The 19,761-nt window shown below is 55.0% G+C and overlaps 6 protein-coding genes across 6 annotated transcripts; 5 read left to right on the top strand and 1 right to left on the bottom strand.

Annotated features, from left to right (window-relative positions):
* Positions 1 to 168: 168 nt before the first annotated feature.
* On the top strand, positions 169 to 4,121 carry QC762_501310 (uncharacterized protein). The gene is made up of 2 exons (XM_062890558.1): positions 169 to 1,953; positions 2,030 to 4,121. Exons 1-2 carry the CDS (start codon positions 385 to 387, stop codon positions 3,734 to 3,736), a joined length of 3,276 nt encoding a protein of 1,091 aa, XP_062741632.1. The 5' UTR covers positions 169 to 384; the 3' UTR covers positions 3,737 to 4,121.
* Positions 3,925 to 7,430, bottom strand: QC762_501300 (uncharacterized protein). Its single transcript, XM_062890557.1, has 3 exons — positions 6,132 to 7,430; positions 5,785 to 6,080; positions 3,925 to 5,715 (listed from the first exon to the last, which is right to left on the bottom strand). The coding sequence occupies exons 1-3, from the start codon at positions 7,024 to 7,026 to the stop codon at positions 4,156 to 4,158; spliced, it is 2,751 nt and encodes a 916-aa protein (XP_062741633.1). The 5' UTR covers positions 7,027 to 7,430; the 3' UTR covers positions 3,925 to 4,155.
* On the top strand, positions 7,366 to 9,371 carry QC762_501290 (uncharacterized protein; the record flags this gene model as incomplete). The annotated part of the gene is made up of 3 exons (XM_062890556.1): positions 7,366 to 7,941; positions 7,999 to 8,124; positions 8,184 to 9,371. Exons 1-3 carry the CDS (start codon positions 7,711 to 7,713, stop codon positions 9,369 to 9,371), a joined length of 1,545 nt encoding a protein of 514 aa, XP_062741634.1. The 5' UTR covers positions 7,366 to 7,710.
* A 613-nt stretch (positions 9,372 to 9,984) lies between these two features.
* QC762_501280 (uncharacterized protein) lies at positions 9,985 to 11,881 on the top strand (the record flags this gene model as incomplete). The annotated part of the gene is made up of 2 exons (XM_062890555.1): positions 9,985 to 10,194; positions 10,250 to 11,881. 2 exons carry the CDS (start codon positions 9,985 to 9,987, stop codon positions 11,879 to 11,881), a joined length of 1,842 nt encoding a protein of 613 aa, XP_062741635.1.
* A 989-nt stretch (positions 11,882 to 12,870) lies between these two features.
* On the top strand, positions 12,871 to 14,458 carry QC762_501270 (uncharacterized protein; the record flags this gene model as incomplete). Its single annotated transcript, XM_062890554.1, has 4 exons — positions 12,871 to 13,084; positions 13,323 to 13,725; positions 13,790 to 13,885; positions 13,942 to 14,458. The coding sequence occupies 4 exons, from the start codon at positions 12,871 to 12,873 to the stop codon at positions 14,456 to 14,458; spliced, it is 1,230 nt and encodes a 409-aa protein (XP_062741636.1).
* A 515-nt stretch (positions 14,459 to 14,973) lies between these two features.
* On the top strand, positions 14,974 to 18,199 carry QC762_501260 (uncharacterized protein). The gene is made up of 2 exons (XM_062890553.1): positions 14,974 to 16,570; positions 16,625 to 18,199. Exons 1-2 carry the CDS (start codon positions 16,517 to 16,519, stop codon positions 18,131 to 18,133), a joined length of 1,563 nt encoding a protein of 520 aa, XP_062741637.1. The 5' UTR covers positions 14,974 to 16,516; the 3' UTR covers positions 18,134 to 18,199.
* Positions 18,200 to 19,761: the final 1,562 nt, after the last annotated feature.

Genomic DNA, 19,761 nt, shown 5'->3' on the forward strand with positions numbered 1-19,761 from the left:
GGGCTATGAGTAGCCACCGTTACATTGCTACTGCGGCCTTGACGAAGCCAGGGGTCCAAGGCTACTTCATGAGAGGATGATAAGCATTTCATTTCCGGGGATGTGACCACACGAAAGCTTGTTCCCGCATTTCCCAACCTCATGTCCGCGTTTCCATTTGGGGCATCTTGGCGCTGCATTGCCAACGGCTAGCGCGCCACACTATCGAGGTCTGGGTCGCGATGGATTTGGGTTTTGATCGTATGGGTTTCGGCAGGCGGATTCTCTTTGGAGGGAGGGTCTGTTGGGCGGGAGAGGGGATGGTATATATCGGCCACGTCGCGCCGGAATGGGTTGATCGACGAGGAGGAGGGCTATTCGTGTTCTTTGGAGACTTCGGCGGTGATGGCTCCGCTTGGATGGGCTGCTGGCATATCTGCCATTTTGTTTGGTCTTACCTCTTCGGTTTCAGCTCAGGCTGGGGTTGATGTTAGCTGTGTCGATAACGTCAGCAATGGGACTGTCTATGAATCGCCGAAGGGGGTGGAGTTCTTGGTGCTCTGCGGGGTGGACTATGGGGGAGGGGACATGAGCGCTGCGCAGACGGGGACGTTTGCAGGATGCATGGATCTTTGTGCTGTGACGTCTGGCTGTATGGATGTTTCTTTTGTGGGGGGGTCGTGTTATTTGAAGAGGGCATTGGGTCCGTTGAATGCTGCGGGACATGTCTGGACTGGGAGGAGGATTACAGGGCCGAGCACCACGACGGGAGCACCTCCTGCTGCGACGGGGAGTTTGGTTCCGAGTTCTGACCCGCCGAGTTGCGTGGAGGGGAGAAGTGATGCGACGGCGTATTTGGCGGAGTCGGGGGCGGTTTATGAGATTATTTGTGGGAGGGAGTATTATGGTGGTGATCTTCAGATGGTGTATACGAAGACCTTTCAGGGGTGTATCGAGGCTTGTGAGAGGTTGGTAGGGTGTGTGGATGTTTCGTATGTTGGGGAGGCGTGTTATAGAAAAGGGGAGGTTACAGTGTTGGTTGAGGCTGGTCATGTGTGGACGGCGAGGAAGATATTGGAGGCACCTGTTCAACCTAGTGTCAGTGAGAGTGCTAGTGTGAGGACGACAACCGCGCCTAATGCTGGACCTACGGTGGTGCCACTGACCTGTGCTGGTGGCCATGCTTCTACACCCACGCACACGACGTCAGAGGGGAGGACTTACGAGATACTTTGCGGTGTCGATTATGGTGGAGGAGATATTGGAGCATCGTCCCAGGCGACGTTCAGCGGTTGTCTTGCTGCCTGTGATACCGCCAGCGGTTGTTTAGGGGTTGCTTATTCCAATGGCCAGTGCTACCTGAAGGGTACACTGAACAATCCTGCGGCAGTTGCGCATGTGTGGGGTGCTCGTCTTCATGGTCTCAGCATCGAGCCTTCTAGTTCCTCTGCACCAGTGGAGTCGACCGACATACCTGTCAGTACGGCATCAGGCAGTCCAGAAACATCAGCAACAAGCACACAGACGGAAAACGATCCTCCGTCAGCAACCTCGACACAATCACCAACGATGACCTCAAGCCTGGACGAATCGTCAATGGCTGACACAAGCATAGCTGGTGCCAGCACGACTGGCTCGTTCTCGCAAGATGCAGTATCAACTTCTAGCCAGCGTGACGAAGCGAGTGCTAGTTCTAGTATCACGGCTCCCGCAAGCCCGGAGCCGACAGACCTTGTCGAGTCATCGGCAACGGCTACACTGCCGCCCTCTCTCACCTCCATGACTACCAGCTCTTTGACTACGACAGCCTCTGCTTCTTGGCCACCTTCCCCTGAATGGACCTCCGACTATACCTACTACGAGGCCACTCTGCCCGCCTACAACTATACCAGCCAGGTCGCTCCACCTGCCACTGTTCTGCCCACCTCGTCCAGCTGCATGCTCGATCCAGTCCAGACGCCTGGGGCCCTATTTGTAAGTATACTTTGCCTATGCAATACTCTTCAACCGTCCCAGGAGTCATCTTGCTAACCCATTTTTTCTTTCACAGCACCTTCTCGATCCCCTTGGAGCGCACATCATTAACCGCGACGGCCGTCCTGGCACCCCCCAAGCACCCGAAACGCAAGAAGAAGCCCTGGCCATCCTGATGACAATCGACGAATGGCAGCCCCCTCTGTTCAGGTTCGGAAGACAAGTCGGGTCCTTTCATGTCCTGGAACTCGTGGGAGGTGCCGATTCTTACGAGGTTGCCTTCTCGCTGTCCAGCGATATCATCTTTCAGTCGTCGCCTAGTACCAACCCTCTGCTGTTCACCGTCGACTGTCGTGGCAGACTTCTGGAAACAAGCGCGGGCACTCCTCGTTACTGGCACACTACCGATGATGGAATCCGCACCACATTGGCTATCGAAGGCTCGGAAGACGCAGAGTTACACGGCATCGTCGCTATACGGCCAGATCTTCGCTCCCCACGGCCAGTTGAAACCTCGGGTATCAGCTTGCGTCGAAGTCTACAAAGTCGAGAGTTTGCACTTCTTCCCCGGTGCCCATATGGCCCAGATGCCATTCCAGTGCCGAAACCTGGCCGCCGGCCCGAATCTCCTAACGGCTGTGGAGCAGCAGATGCCGCGGTCGACCTGGTCCCTGACTTCAACTGGGGCGAATGCTGCAACCAGCACGATGACTGTTTCGACAACTGCGACAAGAGCTTCTGGCAGTGCAACACCGAGTTCCGGACCTGCATGCGGAACCAGTGCTGGAAGGATGCCACTGTTCGGTGGCATGATGTTTGGAAGTTCCCGGCTTGTGCTGACCTGGCTGGGTTTTACTTTACTGCTGTCAGCTCGCCCATCGGGTGGATGGCGTTCAACTCTGCGAATTCCGATCGCTGCGAATGTGCTTGTGACAAGCCGACGCATGCTCTCTGCCCTGTCGAGGCTGGTGGTCCTAGCGGTGGGCAAGAGACGTACTTGGCCTGTCAGAATGTCAACCTGAACGACCCTGAGAAGTGTGGAGGATGCGATTTCAAGTGTCCGGAGCATACCAAGTGTACCGGAACACCCAACAAGTGCCAGTGCGAGCAAGACCAATGTGGGAACTTGTGCCTTGACCTCAAGTCTCACCCCAAGAACTGCGGGACATGCGGCAACGTCTGCCAGTCGGGCTACTGCTACGATGGAAGATGCTACGAGCCTGAGTCGACCAGCTCGCTGCCATCAGTGCCTACCACTTCGGCTACCCCAACCCCCACTGGTTGTTCAGTAGGCCAGGCGATCCGATCCGAATGGCTCACCCTCCCAGAAATCTACCAGCCCGACATGCCCGAGTACACCCTCACCCGCCTCGGTCCTCAACCGGGTCTGCCAGGTGATTTCTCGGTCCACGTCGTTTCCAACACGCAAAACGACTTCCACCTCCGAACCCACGCCATTTTATGTCCTAACGTCCAGTACGAGATCAAGTTCAGCATTCGGAACGAGGCGATCGCGCCAGAGGGGTATGTGTACCCGAATGGGGTTCCGGGGGTGTGGATCGGGAACTACAATGTGCCGTTCCTCGACACGCCCAAGATCCCGCCGCTGGGGGAGTGGATTGAGTACAAGCAGACGTTTGCTTACAGTGTTGGGTTCGGGGGGTCGCAGCCAGTGGAAGGGGGGTTGATGTCGTTGCATTTTGACTTTTATGTCCTGCTGACGAGTGCGGGGGCCGAGTACACTATGGGGGGGTTTAGTATTTTGGCCACGGGGAGGCGTTAGAAAGAAAGAGCTTGGTGCGGAGCAAGAGGGGGGGAAGGGGGGCATGGTTCCAAGGTAGTCTGAGCTTATGATGCTGATATTTTCTTACAAATTTAGCATTGACTATCTGTTTCGGACGCGGCTTACCTAGTGGGTCAAATAGCGCAGAGTAGAACAGAATATAAATCTAAGATTTATTGTCTACGAATGACGACACAAAGCAGCCTGTAGCGAACTGTCAAATAAACAAACAAAGTGATATCTCTCAAAACAATCACAAAGCTCTGAAACTCGTGAACAAGCAAAACACAACAGCCACCATTGACAGACCGATAGAAAGACAACCAAAACCCAAACAAACGCGCCACCACCCCGCTTAAACGCCACAACAAAAGAACCCCTTTACCTCCCCTCTCCCCCCCCCCCAGGCGCTCTCAGGTCTACTTAACCCTGGGCGTCATATCCCTAACCACATACATCTCCCCGTAAACGTCAGCACTGCTCACAAAAACCCCCAACCCCTTCATCACCTTCCCCCCCTTTGTCCCTCCCAGCTCCTTTTCCAGCTCTTTGAGTGCCTGATCCAACATTTTCCTTTCAACCCCGGCGATCCCCATCATTTGCTCTTTTATATCGACCACGCCCTCAAACTCGGGGAAGTTGACCGCGTTGACGTTGTTCTCCTCCCTGTCTCTGTTCAGGCTGCCCAGGTCGTTGTAGATCCTGCAGATGGCGGATAAATGCCGGGAGATGGAACTAAACAGGTGCTGGACTTTCGGTGTGGGAGTGAAGAAAGGGGAGAGAAGGCATTGGAAGAGGGATATGGCGAGGGGGCCGGCGGTGTGGGAGCCCGAGGTGGTGTGGAGCCAGTCATAGAGAGGGGAGGGGGGGGATACAAGGGTGTTTTTGTTTGGTTGGAGGGAGAGGGCGTGGTTGTATTCCATTTGGGTTAGGTGGGCGGAGAGGTAGGCTTTCAGCTGGAGGCGGAGGTTAGACTGGAGGATGGGTGGGGCGGTCTGGACGTAAGGGAGGGCGGAGATGGTGGTGAGGAAGTGAGAGAGGGTCTGCTTGATGGTGGCGAGGAGGGGGGTTGGTGGAGGGGTGAATAGGCTGCCCAAAAGGGGGATGGAGCTGAAGAGGGATGGGGTGGTGGTGGGTGGTGTAGCCGGTAGATGGAAAAGATGAAGAGTGTCGAGCTCTGAATGGAGTCTGGTGATGGCTTCGGGTGGGAGCTGGGAGACAGAGGTCTCGATGAACTCGTCTACTTGGTAGGCTAGGGCTGAGATGACCATCATCTCGAGAAGGATGTGGGAGCCGAGGGGCCGACCGTGGAGCTCGTTGCCTGCTACCCAGGTGAAGGGGATGTAGGCGAGGTGCTTCTCTTTGGTGACTGTTCGACCGGGGAATATCTCCAGACAACGCTCGCGTAGGCGAGAGACGAAAAGCGAGCTTTCGATGAGGGAGATATCAATCCTCGAGGTGGAGACCTCGGAAAACATGGGCAACTGCCGGAACAATTTGGCTGACTTGAGTGTTGCTTCGAGGTTGGGGGGAACGAGCTCTTGCAGACGGGGCGGAGCGGGCAGGATTGTGCACTTCATGGCAGCGAGGAGAAATGCCTGAGACAGGTTGCGCGACCCGTATGTCACCTTTTCGATCCAAAGATGTTCGGGCTCGAGGTCGCAGTTGAGATATTGTCTAAGGAAACCTTTCGCTCGTTCGAGGGCTGCATTTATGTGGGAAAGAATCGGCTTGACGGTGGGAAGTGAAGCAATGCGGGTAATGGCAATGACGGCGTAGGCTGTGCACTCGCGTTCTCCATCCCAAGAACCATCGTCTCGTTGAAACCGCAGAAGATGGCCCATAATCTGGTGGGCGACGGTAACAGCAACAACAGCAACCTCTGTTGGTAGGTTGGGTAGAACCCCTCGTCCCCAGCTGTCTAACCCGCTCATGAGTCCTTGTGTCATGAGCATCATTGGATACAGCGAAGATAGATGCTGTGACCAAGGTAACCAGTTAGCACTTCTGTTTGTGTCCAAACTGTTTGGAAACCAAGGTAGACTTACCCATTTGTCTCTTATGCCAACAGGTTCGGTATTCCACTTGTTGCAGAGGTATCGCATTGCCATCTCAATAACATCAACATGCTGACTGGCATCGGGGCTGGCACACAATGAGGTCAAGCAGTTGCAGTTAGTGGTGATGCTGGCGTCTCTTTCACCGGCATATGTCCTGAAGTGAGCTTCCTTGGCTTTCCTGTCAACCAGGGTGACCAATTTGGACGCTGGGGTTGGGGATCCTATTAGATTCAAAGTGGTGATACCCTTGGCCGTATCGTCTGCATCCAGCTCCATCCCCTCAGCTACCGGGGTTAGCAGTCATTCTTGCCATGTGTGTCGAAAGGGCAACTCACCGAATCCAATGAACCCAGATCCTGCCTCAAACGCCCCTTCAAGAGTCTGACCAATTTTTTCCAGACTCTCGGTCCCCAGGTCCTCCCGAGTGAAGCCGTTTTCCAACAGAGTGGCAACGACCCAAGTGTATTCGAAATATGTCGAAGGGAAAGCACTTGGAACACCACCACTGCCATGCCCAGCACCGTAGAGAACAACATGTTGAAGATAGGCCTCAGCTTCGTCATCCCATGTCGAACAGTTCATGAGGTATGCTGCGGTAGACGCAGGCGAGGCCATCATGCTACCCATTTGCTTGTGCTGACTGAGACGGTCAAAGTCGACATCTCCAACAAAGGCCTCGAGCGAGTGTAGGAGTGTTGATTTGTGCCCTTCGTATAGCTTGTCCAGCCTGACTCGTGCCATCTTCATGGCCCGAATCTTTTCCAACATGGCGCGTGCTGGGAACTCCAGGTTGATTCCCTCCTTGGCGAGAAGCTGGAGCAGTTTCGGTAGTAGCATCTCGAATCCCACAGGCAAAGTGGTTGAAGCGTCAAGCCAAAAGGCTTTCAGCTCCCTGTCCAAGAACTGGGTTGCCCGTGAGATCCGATCATTGAGGTCAGCAGTGTTGGACTCTCCCCGATGCTTACAAAGGGCAAGAATGGCCGCTGCCGTGTTGAGGATGACATCTGTCTCAGTGCCGTGACCAATCCACCCGCCATTTTCATGCTGCTGGTCGAGAATCAGGGTGAGACTGGATGGAAATAGCCACTCTGTCTGGTCGCCGACGACCTTGGTGATCATAGAGATCCATGCTGTGTCATAGATGGAACAGGTCATGGACCCGACGCCATAGCTGGGGTGATGGCCTCGGGCGAGACCCTCAACGAGCTCTGCTGCCGCGTCGATAAGCATGGTGATGTCGATGGCGTCTGCAAAGAATGTGCAGCGGACTCGTCAGATGCAGGAACACTCGGGAGATGTCTACATGTACATAAGTCTATCGGCACGGGGATTAAACGGACGTGATGACAACATAGCGATACATCGAGGCAGACTCACATCTCTTCCCTCCAGGCTCCTCTCTTGCCATGGCACAAACCGGCATGTGAGTTGGCTCCAGGTGGGCCGGAGGCGGCGCAAGTGTGAAACCAAGACGAGGTTATCGCACTGGCGGTTGGTGTTACGTCAAACCGAATCAAACCGAGGCAGTCCAAATAAAACCCCCAGGGGCTGCGCAGGTAGTTACAGCTAGGCAGGAAGGCCCGGATCACACGTAAGGCTAACACACGGCATAATTGCTGCTTTGCCGCTTTCAGAGTCGTATTCCATCATACCCACCGCTCTGGTCCAAGCCACTCAAGATGCGTATCGTGCCTGGAGACTGGAGAACAAAAAGACCCGTTCCTTGCCGGCATATGGTCTCTACAAAGCTGTCGAGTACCTTTTTCACTCACCCTTGCCGCCCAGTCACATGCACCCTGTGCGGCGCAGCTGGGGTACAGGTACATCAAAAGGTCCACCCGGCGGCATCTTGCTTCCAACAATCTTGCCGGTTCACCGGACTGTGACGGTCAATGCGAGATCTATCCAACCACCATGGCCTTGCTTGTTGACTTGCTGGATCACGCGCCATCTGGGAGTGGACGAGCCATTGTTGGCTTGGTCGCCCTTGTTTTCGTTTTGAACATATTGTTCTGGAGCACCAAGTACTGCACTGTGTCTGGTTCGCCAGTCGCTGGTCGAAAGTGGTGGTTTGAACCCCTGATTCTTACAAGATATCGTTTTCTTCTCAACGGCTGGTCGGTCACCCGGGCAGGATGGGATCAGGTGAGCACTTCTGTTGTTAGCTACTCCTTCTGGATGCGATGCTAATCGGGTTTTCAGTATGGCGATCGCATCTTCACGATTGCCCGTCCTGATTCCAACGTCACGGTGCTCCCACCGCGGTACCTGGATGAGCTTCAGAATCTGCCGGATACCAAGCTCAATGGTATTGAAGCGCTCGCTGCGGTATGTATATTTGTTTTACCCGTTGATGGTTGCAAAATCGAGACTGACAGCCACCGCAGGACATGGGTGACGAGTACAGCGGAATCTCCATCCTCACGGGCACTCATTTGACCTTCAATGTTGTTCGCAACAAGTTGACCCCCAAAATGCCCGCTATTATCACTCCGCTTATGGAAGAGCTGGAAGATGCCTTGAAGATAGAGCTACCGGACTCCAAAGAGTGGGTGGCCGTTGATCTCGGCAACGTCTTCACCCGTTTCGTGTCGAGATTGACGACACGTGTGTGGGTGGGCAAAGAGCTCAGCCGCAACGACGGCTGGCACACCGACAATATCCGGACGGTTGAGAATATCTTCATGACGGCGATAGTGCTCAGGTTTGTGCCGCCAGCTTTGCACCCAATCGTGGGGGCGCTTCTGCCCACGCGCGGACGCATTCGCGAAGGCATCAAAAAGGTGCAGTCATACCTTGTGCCGCTCATCGAGGAGAGGCGGCGTCGTCAGGCGGAACTTGGGACGGTGCCTGAGGAGGAGGAGGATGTTCTCCAGTGGCTGATGGACGGCGCAAGCGAGGAGGAGTCATCTGCCGAGAACCTGACCGAGCGTTACGTGTACTCGGTGATTGGGTCCCTGTACACGGTTTCGGGTGCCCTGACTGACTGCCTGCTGGACCTGGCCGAGCATCCCGAGCATGTCGAGCCGTTACGCCAAGAGCTCAGGCAGGTGATGGCAGAGAGCGGCGGGAAGTGGGAAAGGGGCACAGCAGCCAAACTGGTAAAGATGGACAGCTTCATGAAGGAGTCACTGCGGACAAACGCGCCGAGTCCCTTCAGCCAGAAACGGATCGTCAAGGAGGAGCTTACGCTGTCGGACGGGCTGAAGCTGCCGGCTGGGGCGTACGTGTGCATGATCGATCAATCGGCGATCGGGAGGGGGCCGGACAAGTTCGATGGGTTCCGGTACGCAGGGATGCGCGAGGACCCCGGGTTCATGACCAAGTACCAGTACACTTCGACGGACCGCGACCATTTGACATTTGGGCACGGCAGACTGGCCTGTCCCGGACGGTTCGTGGCGTCCCTGGAGATGAAAATGGTGCTTGCGGCTATGCTGGAACGGTACGAAGTAAGCTTTCATCCGAGTGGAAAGGGGGGTGTCAGACCTCAAAAGATACAGCTGCTGGAGCTGGCGTTCCATAATCCGGCCAGTCGTGTCTACCTGCGGCAGAGACATCAAACAAAAGAGTAGGTAGTACTCGCTGGTGGTATCGGCGTCTAAGCCCGAGCTATCCGCTATGAGGTAGCTAGTCAGAACATGAAGTCAGCAACAAATTGATCAGATGTCATTTCTCACCCACCTACCTTAGTCTCAGCGGTCCGTCCAGAACTCCTCCTCCCGTCTCGCGCCGCGCCGCAATCCTGCACGGCCGGCAGTGCTAAGGGCATTATCGGCTACTGGCTCCGCCGCCTGTTGCGTTGCCTTGTGTAGATTGAATGGACCGCTGCAAACAACCAACAGATTGGAGCGGCTGCCCATGTCACCGTACCCGACACAGTGCCCCTGCAAAAGGGCCCCTGCTGACGTTACACAGGCACCGGGGATGGGACACCCGCCAACTGGACACCTGCTGCCAGTGGATGCCAGTGGATGCCAGTGTACCGCCCCTCCATCGTCACCTGGCATCACCACCTCCTGGTGGCAGGACATCAAAGTTGAAAGCATCACTTTTCCTCCCACCGGATCCCGTTGCTTGTTCATTTTGCTATCCTCCCAACCATTTCCCTACCGGTCATCACCTTCTCCATATTCGGCATTCTACCTCTACTCTAGTTCCCAGTTCCACACACCTACCTAAACCACAATGGACTCTGAGCACGATTTCATCATTGTCGGCGGCGGCACGTCTGGGCTGGTGGTTGCGGCCCGGCTCACAGAGGATCCAAACATTTCGGTTCTTGTCGTTGAAGCTGGCACCGAGCACACCAACGACCCACGCATCCGGACACCGGCCTTTTGGCTTTCTGTTTTGGGATCACCTGACTTTGATTGGGCTTACAAGACTGTCCCCCAGGTGCGAACGCCCCAATCATCCTCCTCATCGTCAGCAGCCACTAACTGTCGCCTAGAAAGGACTTGATGGCAAAGTCATCCCCCTGTCGCAGGGCAAGCTCATCGGTGGCTCAAGTGCTATCAACGGCCTGGCGTTTGTGGCCAACTCCAAAGCTGCCGTTGATGCCTGGGGTGCTTTCGGCAACCCGGGCTGGGACTGGGAGACCTTGGGCCCCTACTACAAGAAGTTCCACACTTTAGCACACCCATCCGACGCTGCTGGCAAACACCTCCGTCTTTCCTATGTCGATGAAAGCGTCCGTGGCTGCGACGGCCCCATCAAGGCATCCTTCCCCGAAGAATCCAAAGATCCTCTTCCAAACGCCTGGGTCGACACCATCGGGGCCCTGGGCTTCCCAGCCTCTGGAGATCCCTTCAGTGGGAAATTCTCTGGCGGTTATGTCAACGCCTTGAGCGTTGACCCCGAGTCACGCACACGCAGTGATGCGGCGACGGCCTATTTCGAGCCTGCCAAATCCCGTCCCAACCTCCATGTTGTGACCAGTGCCCTCGCAGAAAAGATTTTGTTCGACACTGCTGGCGCGAGTCCGAAGGCCGTTGGGGTCCAAATCCAAAAGGACGGCAAGACTGTCACTCTCGCCGCCAAGAAGGAGGTCATCCTTGCCGCCGGAGTCTTTGGGTCGCCAAAGCTTCTGGAGCTGTCGGGCGTTGGTAACAGAGAGCTTCTTGAGAAGCTAAACATTCCGGTGGTTGTGGATAACCCCAATGTGGGCGAGAATCTGCAAGATCACCCCGTTTCCAGCGTGAGCTTTGAGGTTGAGGAGGGCGTCAAGACCATCGATGCTCTGACCCGACAGGATCCCGAAGCCGTCGGTGCCGCGATGCAAGAATACATGACCAACAAGTCAGGCCCCTTTGCTGTGGGCAACTTCACCGGGTCACTTCTACCCGTGGCCGACTTTGTCGGGCCTGATGGAAAGTCTACCCTTGACCAGGTCATCAAGCAGATAACAGCTTCGAACCCCAGCCCGTCATCTGGCGATTTTACGCCTCATCACACCGAGTTTGTGCACTCGGTCCTGGCAAACCGAGCAGAAGGTGCGGGAAACCTATTCATGTATGCGGCCTGCGCCAATGTGAATCCCGACAGTGTGGGCGCCGACATTATTGTAAAGGATGCGTCCCCCGCCAACTTTGTCACAATCTGCGCGGCGCTGTGCTACCCGCTTTCACGTGGCAGCGCCCACATCACGTCTTCCAACGCCGCGGACCTGTCGGTCATTGACCCCAGATATCTGGAGCACCCTCTGGATCTGGAAGTCCAGGCCCGTCTTCTGCGGTACGCAGAGACCATTGTGCGCACCGAGCCCCTGAGCAAGTTCATCAAGCGAGGCGGACGCCGGAACGCGGGGGCTCCCGCTGACCTCGGCGATCTGGATGTGGCAAAGCAATACTCCAAGCTGTCGGCGCTCAGCTGCTGGCATCCCACGAGCACCTGTGCCATGCTTCCCCGTGAGCGGGGAGGTGTTGTGGATGCTCGGCTGCATGTTCACGGCGTCGAGGGCCTTCGCATTGTCGATTCCAGTATCATTCCTCTGGCCACGCGTGGCAACACCCAGACGACAGTGTACGCGGTTGCAGAGAGAGCTGCTGACCTTATCAAGAAGGAATACGGCATTGGAAACTGAAGAGTTTCAGCACATATGCGGGTAACCGCTTGGATGTAACGAGGTGAATGCAGGGCGGCCTTCTAGAACTATTTTCTCTCCAAGCAATAATCTGACACCGAGTTCTTACAATATTTGCTTCGTCCACTGCTGCATGAAAAATCCTTGCATTTAGACCACCACACCAACTGGCAACCACACAGCGGAGAAACGAAATAGCGAGACAATTCGGGCCTATCTCGACCGAATTCTGTTCCACTCCAGAGCGGCACGGGCACCGGGTTCACCGCGGAGGCTTCCGACCCCGTGTGTACTGTGCAACACACCAACACCAATACCACCCACCCAGCCGAACGAATTATTGGACGGTTGTTGGTCGTGGAGGGTGCAGCTGGGCGGCACACAACCACTCAACCCTCTTGGTTGCTATCAGCTGCGCCACAGGACTGCCTGCTTGTATTGATTTGACAAATGCATTGCAAAGGACGGGAATAATTACTGTGACGCTGGGGAAACAAGAGTCCGATCCTTCCATACACCCTCCAGCTCCCACCTTCTGCAGTCTGTCTTTTCAGGACATTGCCTGCAACGCCGTGCCCTTCTATTGCGTTTCTCTATCGCTCGCTGGCAGAAGCGCCATCGAAGGAGAGGGTCGGTGTGGTATTGGGGATTTTTTCCACATGCCATCCGCATTTCGCCTCTTGTAACAAACCGTCGAGTTGTTGTCCGTCTCCTTTTATTCTTCTCAAAGTTGCGTGGGTGTACAACTCCTTTTTAACCGGACGAGCTGACTGCTACACACACACAACAAACTCTGCTTTTTCTTTTCTGTGTTTTTTTTCTCTTCCGAGTTTTCCGGGGAGGAGAAGAGCGAGCACAGCCCGTTCACTACCACAACCACCGCCGCCGCCGCCGCCGCCGTGGTAGCCTAGACATCACCCCCAAACCAAGGTTTTTTTTAATTGTTGGAAAAGGCAAACACAACAACAACGCCGCCGCCAACCGCCAAGATGGACGGACCAGACGGGATGCCGATGGATTTTAACCTCATACCTGCGATGGCGCCGCCGGAGGGTCAGGTGCCCAACTTTGAGAACCCGTCGGTGAACCAGGCGCCTGCGTACATCGCCGTCGCGGCCGTGTTCATGGCCCTGACGGTGTTTTTTGCCGGTGTGAGGTTCTGGGCGCGGTTTTTTGTGCAGAGGGCGCCGTGGTGGGATGATTGTGAGTTTTTGTTACTGATCAAGTCATGATGGATTGAGTGCTGACGAATGCGGTAGTGTTTATCTTTTTGGCGTTGGTGAGTGATGCTGGTTCGAGGCTGTTGGTAATGAAGGGGGTGACTGACTGTGATGTGATAAGTTGTGTCAAGGTGCCTATATCGGGTTGGCTATCTGGCGTACGTTGTTGATACCTTTTTTCTGCAGATGATCTGAGTGATGATTTGCTGACCATCAGACAGTCTCCCTCCACGGCGTGGGCAGACACATGTGGGATGTCTCCGTCGCGAGCGTCATGAAGCTCATCGAGCCTGGTCGAGCCATTGGCGATGTCACCGAGCCCGCCATCGGTTTCACCAAGCTTGGTCTCTTGCTCTTCTACTACAAGCTCTTCGCCGTGAATGACCTCACCAGAATCGGCTCGCTCGTGGGCATGGCTGTCGTCGTGCCGCTGTACACGGCGCTCTTCTTCGTCTTTGTCTTTATGGATGAGGCCTCGGCGTGGAAGGCGAACAAGGCCATGGCCGTGTTCAACATCGTTACCGATTTCTACCTTCTCGTGTTGCCTCTCACTGCCGTGGTGTGGCTTCGCATGGAGCGCAGAAAGAAGATTGGTCTCATTGTTATTTTCTCCAGTGGTTTCCTGTATGTCATCTCCCCATATCAAGGTACCATTGAACCGCTCACTGACAAACCAAAAAAAAAAAAGCGCCTGCATCCTCAGCATCGTCGGCGCAGTCTACCGCTTCCGCGCCGCCGACGACCCCGACTTCACCTGGGTCCTCTCCAACGTCTACCTAGTCAAGTAAGCCCCCCTTTATCTCCACTCCTTTCTATCTCATCTTATCTAACCCCGCCCAGCACAATCGAATGCTGCGTCGGCATAATCTGCGCCTGCGTCCCCTTCCTGCCCGCCCTCGCCAAAAAGTCCCCCATCACGGCCGACTGGATGATCTCGCTCAAATCCCTCCGCGACCGCATCCTCTCGGCCGGCTCCCGCGGCTCCAGAGGCAACCGCTCCCACCCCTCCGCCAACGACTACGCTTACTACGGCAACTCCAAGGACCGCAACGCAAGCGGAGAGATCGACCCCGAGCTTGGGGGTACTGCTTCTCTCCGACCGCCCACGGGCAAGAGCAGCAGCAAGAACACCACGCAGGAGGTGGGGTTGGACACGATTGACGTGATTGATTCCATGCCGGGGCTGTACGGGGATGAGAGGAGCAAGGAGAGGAAGGTGAGGGGGGAGATGTTTAGGATGGATCCAACGTTGCAGACGCAGACGGAGACGAGGGTGGGGAGTGACGGGGAGAGCGGGGAGGGGGTCAAAGGGGGGATTGAGGTGAAGAAGGGGTATGCGGTTACTGAGGGGAGGTGAAGAAGGGTGATTTAATGGAATTGGATATATCCGGTCACTGTGGGATTTGATAGAGCGTTGGTCACGCTCGTGTTTATGGGTATTTGCTGATGCCAAATAAAAAACACATTGTCTTTGAGATCTATCGTCGCGCGTCTTTCTCTACAAGTCTGTCTTTGGGTCCTGATGTTGGGTTCCTGATGATTGTGACAGCTGGGCGTTGAGCTGTTCATGATGAGATTCTCTTCGTAGCTAGCAGTACATCTACCGCGTGATCTTGTCAAATCGTTTTGCTCCTCGTGAAACACGTGGAATCAATTTCCAACACACGGTCGTGAGAACAGGGTGTGCCCCGACCAGTTCTTGTTCCAGTGCCGATCAGCAGCGGCCACCATCCGTGCAGGTGGAAGCCATGTGGCAGCCCTCTTGGCTGATCTTTGCTCTCCCCCCGGGTTCATCTTGGAGATCTGTCCCGCCCCCTCTCGCTCCCCCTCGATCACTTCCCCGTGCTCTTCCCCCATTCACCACGGTCCCTCAATCAACACTGCAGCCATCCTCTCTTCTCAATCTCAAACATTTCCCCCGTGGCGCACGCCAAAATGACACCCACATCACATCAGTCAAATTTACCCATCCAGCTACCTACCTTACTGTGTTGCAACGAGAATGGAAGGGTGACACCCCCCGGTGAGCCGGGCACCTCCCAAACAAACACCCTCCATCCATTCCCACCACATGCTGTGATGTATATTGCTTACCTCTTCACGTCATCCAATCGCATCACTTCTTCTTCGTCCTCTCTCTTTCCCGTGCGCCCATCCTCTCCCACCAAACATACGCTGTAGGACCCACCGTAATTCCCGGGCGCCTAAGCACCACTGCGGCACAGCCCGCCCGTTGATCCCCGAACGCGGGCAGGTGCAAATCTCGGGGTCTTCGGGATTGCTTGTTGGGAGGAGGAGGGGCCCGGGGGGGATCTCTGCTGCCCGCACCGCACCGGTCACTGTTCACAAAATCCCACAACAAGACTACGCCACCAAACGGTCCGAATTCCCTGAAGCACGTGTTTCTCCCCCCTGACAAGAAAGCGGGAGTGGCGCCATAACTGCCGGAAGGATCTGCGTTGGCCAGGGGGGAGAGGGAGGAAGAGCCTTATGGGGCAGGTTGTAGTAGACTGTGCCTCTTGAGACGTTGCGGTGGATGTTACCGGAGTGTTGGGTGATGGACTGGGAATGAAACTCTCGAGCAGAATTGATCGCTGGCTGCAACCGAGCGAGACACCGAGCTGGTTGGTGATGGGCTTCTGTAATGGAAGGGTGACACTGGGACGAACGGCTCACTGGTGTTGCGTTCGGAGGGAGGGGAATCGATATCACGTCGGCGGGTTCGTGTGTCTCATCTTTGCTTGGTTTGCGGTTGTTGGCACCGTCAGCCGTGAAACCCGGTGTGCGTGGCTTCTGAGGTTTGTCCGTGGCTTGTTCACCGGTGGTACACTGTAGCATCCAACGGTTTGTGAAGCCTAGGCGGAAACCAATCCCGGGGGGCGTAGCAGGGCACCCAGGCCCCCATGTACCGTGACTTGTGCTGCCTGTACCTACCCAGGTTGCCGCGTTCATCTAGGCACAGCCAGATCGATCCCTAGAATCCTTTCAACCATCATGGGCCAAGGTCATGTCATCGGGACGAACTTGGTTCCATAAATGGACGGCAGTGTCTCCATTCGTCCGTCAGTTGGTGATGGTTTGCTGAGGCGGCGCAGGAGGTGTTCGCTGCTGCGACGGCTTAGTTCGGTTCTGGGTGACACGGTGGTGACGCTTTGTTTGGAAACAAGGCACAGGTAGGCAGGCAATGAGCAAGCGGGCAGATTTTTGCGGTGCTGGGTTGCCATCGCCGGGTAGCGGTGGTTCTTGTATGCGTCGTCGGCTTTCCTCTCGAGCGGATGCTTGAAATCCCTATCATCATCATTAGACCAGACTGTCACCGCACGCAAGTCAGCACCGAATTTTGGGAAAATTGTTCGCTCAGCTTTGCCTCATTCTTTCTTTTCCACCTTTGATACCTACTCTGATTCCAAGCATCATGTCCATTCTTGGACTCGTCACGCTTTCCCAAGCGGCCGTTGTTGCTGCGGTTGTGAGTCTCCCCCACTCCAACAACAAAAGATAAGTTACTGACCACTCTCGACAGTGCTTCGTCGTCGGCCGAGCGCTGTACAACGTCTTCTTCCACCCGCTAGCCGTGTTCCCAGGACCACGGCTGTGGGCCTCGTCTCGGGTACCATATGCCGCCAACCTCGTTCGCGGCCGGCTGCATCACCGGATCAAGCAACTGCACGACCAGTACGGCCCGGTGGTGCGGATAGCCCCCGACGAGCTGTCCTTCACCCTCGACGGGGCCTGGCACGACATCTACTGCGGCGGCTACGGCAACAAGGGCTTCCCCAAGCACGACGCCTACCGCAACGCCCAGACTTTTGTCTCACTCTTCGATGCCGACGATGAGAACCATACACGCCTTCGCAACCTCCTCGGCAAGGAGTTCTTCTCGCTAAACTCTGCCCGTCGCCAAGAGCGCATCGTGCAGGAGTACACCGCTCTGATGATCAACCAGCTGCGCAAGCAATATGTCGAGACCAAGCAGCCGGCAGACATGCGCGAGTGGTACAACTTCTTGACGTTTGACGTGGCGGCGAGGGTGACGCTCAGCGAGGATTTTGGCTGCCTGGAGAAGAGGACGTATCACCCTTGGATCGAGATGGTATTGACACACTTTAAACTGTCAGCGTTGTTGATGATCTCGCGGTTTTATCCTCCTTCGTCTTCCTTGCTTTTCACCCTAGCACCAGCCAGACTTATGGAGATGAGAGATACTTTTATCAGGCTTGTGCGGGAGAAGATTGAGCGTCGAATGAACCGCACTCTTCCGCCCGATGACAACGATGATTTCGTCACTGCTGCCCTGGGCAAGGGGGTTGAAAAGGGGCTGACGAAGGACGAGCTCGAGGCGAATTGCATCTTGCTTCTGTTGGCCGGGAGCGAAACCATGACGACGTCGCTGCTGGGGGCTACGCATTACCTGTGTGAAAACCCCGCCGTCTTGCGTCGGATAACGGCCGAGGTTAGGGCAACCGTCACATCCGAGGAGCAGCTTACCTTTGGGTTCATCACGGAGAACATGCCTTACCTCAATGCTGTGCTCAAGGAGACGCAGAGGCTGTGTCCACCGGTCGCGAACGGGCCTGCTCGTGTGGTCAACAGGCCTGGCACCATGATTGCTGGGTTCCCTGTTCCGGAAGGGACCGCTGTTGGTGTTACTCAGTTTGCGGCAAACCGCCAGACGTCGAACTTCACTCGCCCCAACGACTTTGTGCCCGAGAGATGGTTGTCAGTGGAGCAGGCGGGGCAGATTGGTGAAAAGATTGGCGACAGCGCTCTTGCGCAAGATGTCGAGCAGTTTGCGGGGGATGTGCGCAGCGTTGTTCGTCCGTTCGTGGTCGGCGGCCGCGACTGCATCGGACAAAACCTCTCATGGGTCGAGTTTCGCGTTGTGTTGGCTCGGATTCTGTGGAATTTTGACATGGAGGTGGTCAGGGAGGAGAAGTTTCCATCGTTTAACCAGTGGACAGATCAGAAGGCGTTTGAGCTTTGGCAGAAGGAACCTTATCATGTCAGCTTGACAGAGAGGACAAGTTTGTAATATTTTCTCGTTTCTTCGGTTTAAGTTAAAGGAATAAAATAGCCTACAGAATTCTGCAGTCGGGGACAACAACTTCTGTCGTACATTTTGCATTCAACATGGATGATTAACAGGTGAGAGCCTCTTTTTCTCAGGAGTAGGGGAATCATATGATTCAGGTGTTTCAACCCTGGGGCAGCACGAGCGCGTTGCAACGGCGCCAATCCATCCGCACCTGTCGTTTCAATGTCGGCCCCCTTTTCGAGGAGAAGTTCGACTACCGAATAATGACCATCTGCAACGGCACTGAAAAATGCCGTGCGGCCACTTGCGTCCTTCTTTTCCAGGTCAATCGTTTGGGCATGACTGCTTAGCAATTCAGAGTAGCTCTTTTTAATCAACCTCTCGCCTCTTTTGAGCAGCACCTCAACTACGGTCTGATGTGTCCTTCGATTCAATATTGACACCATTCTCAGTCAACAACCGTGTCGCATTTAAATGCCCACTTCCGGTAGTCCACGATAAACAGGTTCTGCCATCGTTGTCTTTGGATTCGACATCAGCCTTCTCGCTTGCCAGAAGTTGTTTGAGAATGGCTACATCGCCAGCCTTCGCAGCCTTTGCAGCCTTCGATGATAAAGTTTGTCCATCTTCATCCTGCGGCTCAACACCTCGAGCCAGTAGTATTTCCATCACCTGCTCATGGCCCAGTTCTACGGCGCGAAAAACCATACTAGCTAGTTTGTCGCCTCGTGCCAGACGCCCTTTGCGGATACACATCCTTCGAAGCGGAAACATTGACCGTCGGTGTCTGCTCATGATGACGGGCTCGAAATCGTTGCTCAAAACCCGCTCGAACTGTGTCATACCGTACCGAACAGGCGATCTCGAAGATAGATAGCGATGGGTTTCTCCTCGACCTCTTTTTGTCGACAATTAAGACCGATACCGATAAAACGAAGCTCTATGTGAATTCCGCGGCCGCTGGCAGTCAAGGGATTGTTGCCTAGGCTTCCAGGCGGCATAAATCCAACGATGTTGCCAGAGTTAATAAACGCGTCCGGGGAAGTTGCCAGAAGCCCACCGCGAGTGTCTCATGACTTCCATGCGAACAGACTGTGATCATCCGAAATCTTCATTATTTCCTCTTGTAGCCGGATGAAAGCATTTTCCTTCTCTCCATACATTAGCGGCATGTTGATATCGAATATTCCCAATAAACTGTAGACACAATCCTCGACTCTTGTTGTTTCCCTTCCAGCTGCCCATGACATCATCTTCTGAGCGACACTGAAGCCATCAATATCACTCTCCCCGGCAAAAAGCACCGATGGTATCCAGATGCGGTTTGCCACGGCTCGTTGTAGGCTCAGCTTTCCACCCAGATTTGTCCAGTTTTGATCGAAAAAGTTCACTTTGCGTGGTGCAATGAGCTCCTGGAGGGTCCACGCCCTAGAATGGAAAACCACCTGCTATCGGAGAACTGGGCTTGCAACTGTACATCGGCCAGGTAATCGAGACAGACTTCGGCTTCTTGATACCAGCGGTACATGGAGTTGATAGCTTCTGAGAGCTCGGCGCTGCTCGTCTTATCGATGCAGCAGGTGTCGACCCAAGCATATTGGTATCGCTCTCTGGCGAGGGCGCAA

Source organism: Podospora pseudocomata, chromosome 5, assembly GCF_035222375.1.
Source record: "Podospora pseudocomata strain CBS 415.72m chromosome 5, whole genome shotgun sequence".
Taxonomy (NCBI): domain Eukaryota; kingdom Fungi; phylum Ascomycota; class Sordariomycetes; order Sordariales; family Podosporaceae; genus Podospora; species Podospora pseudocomata.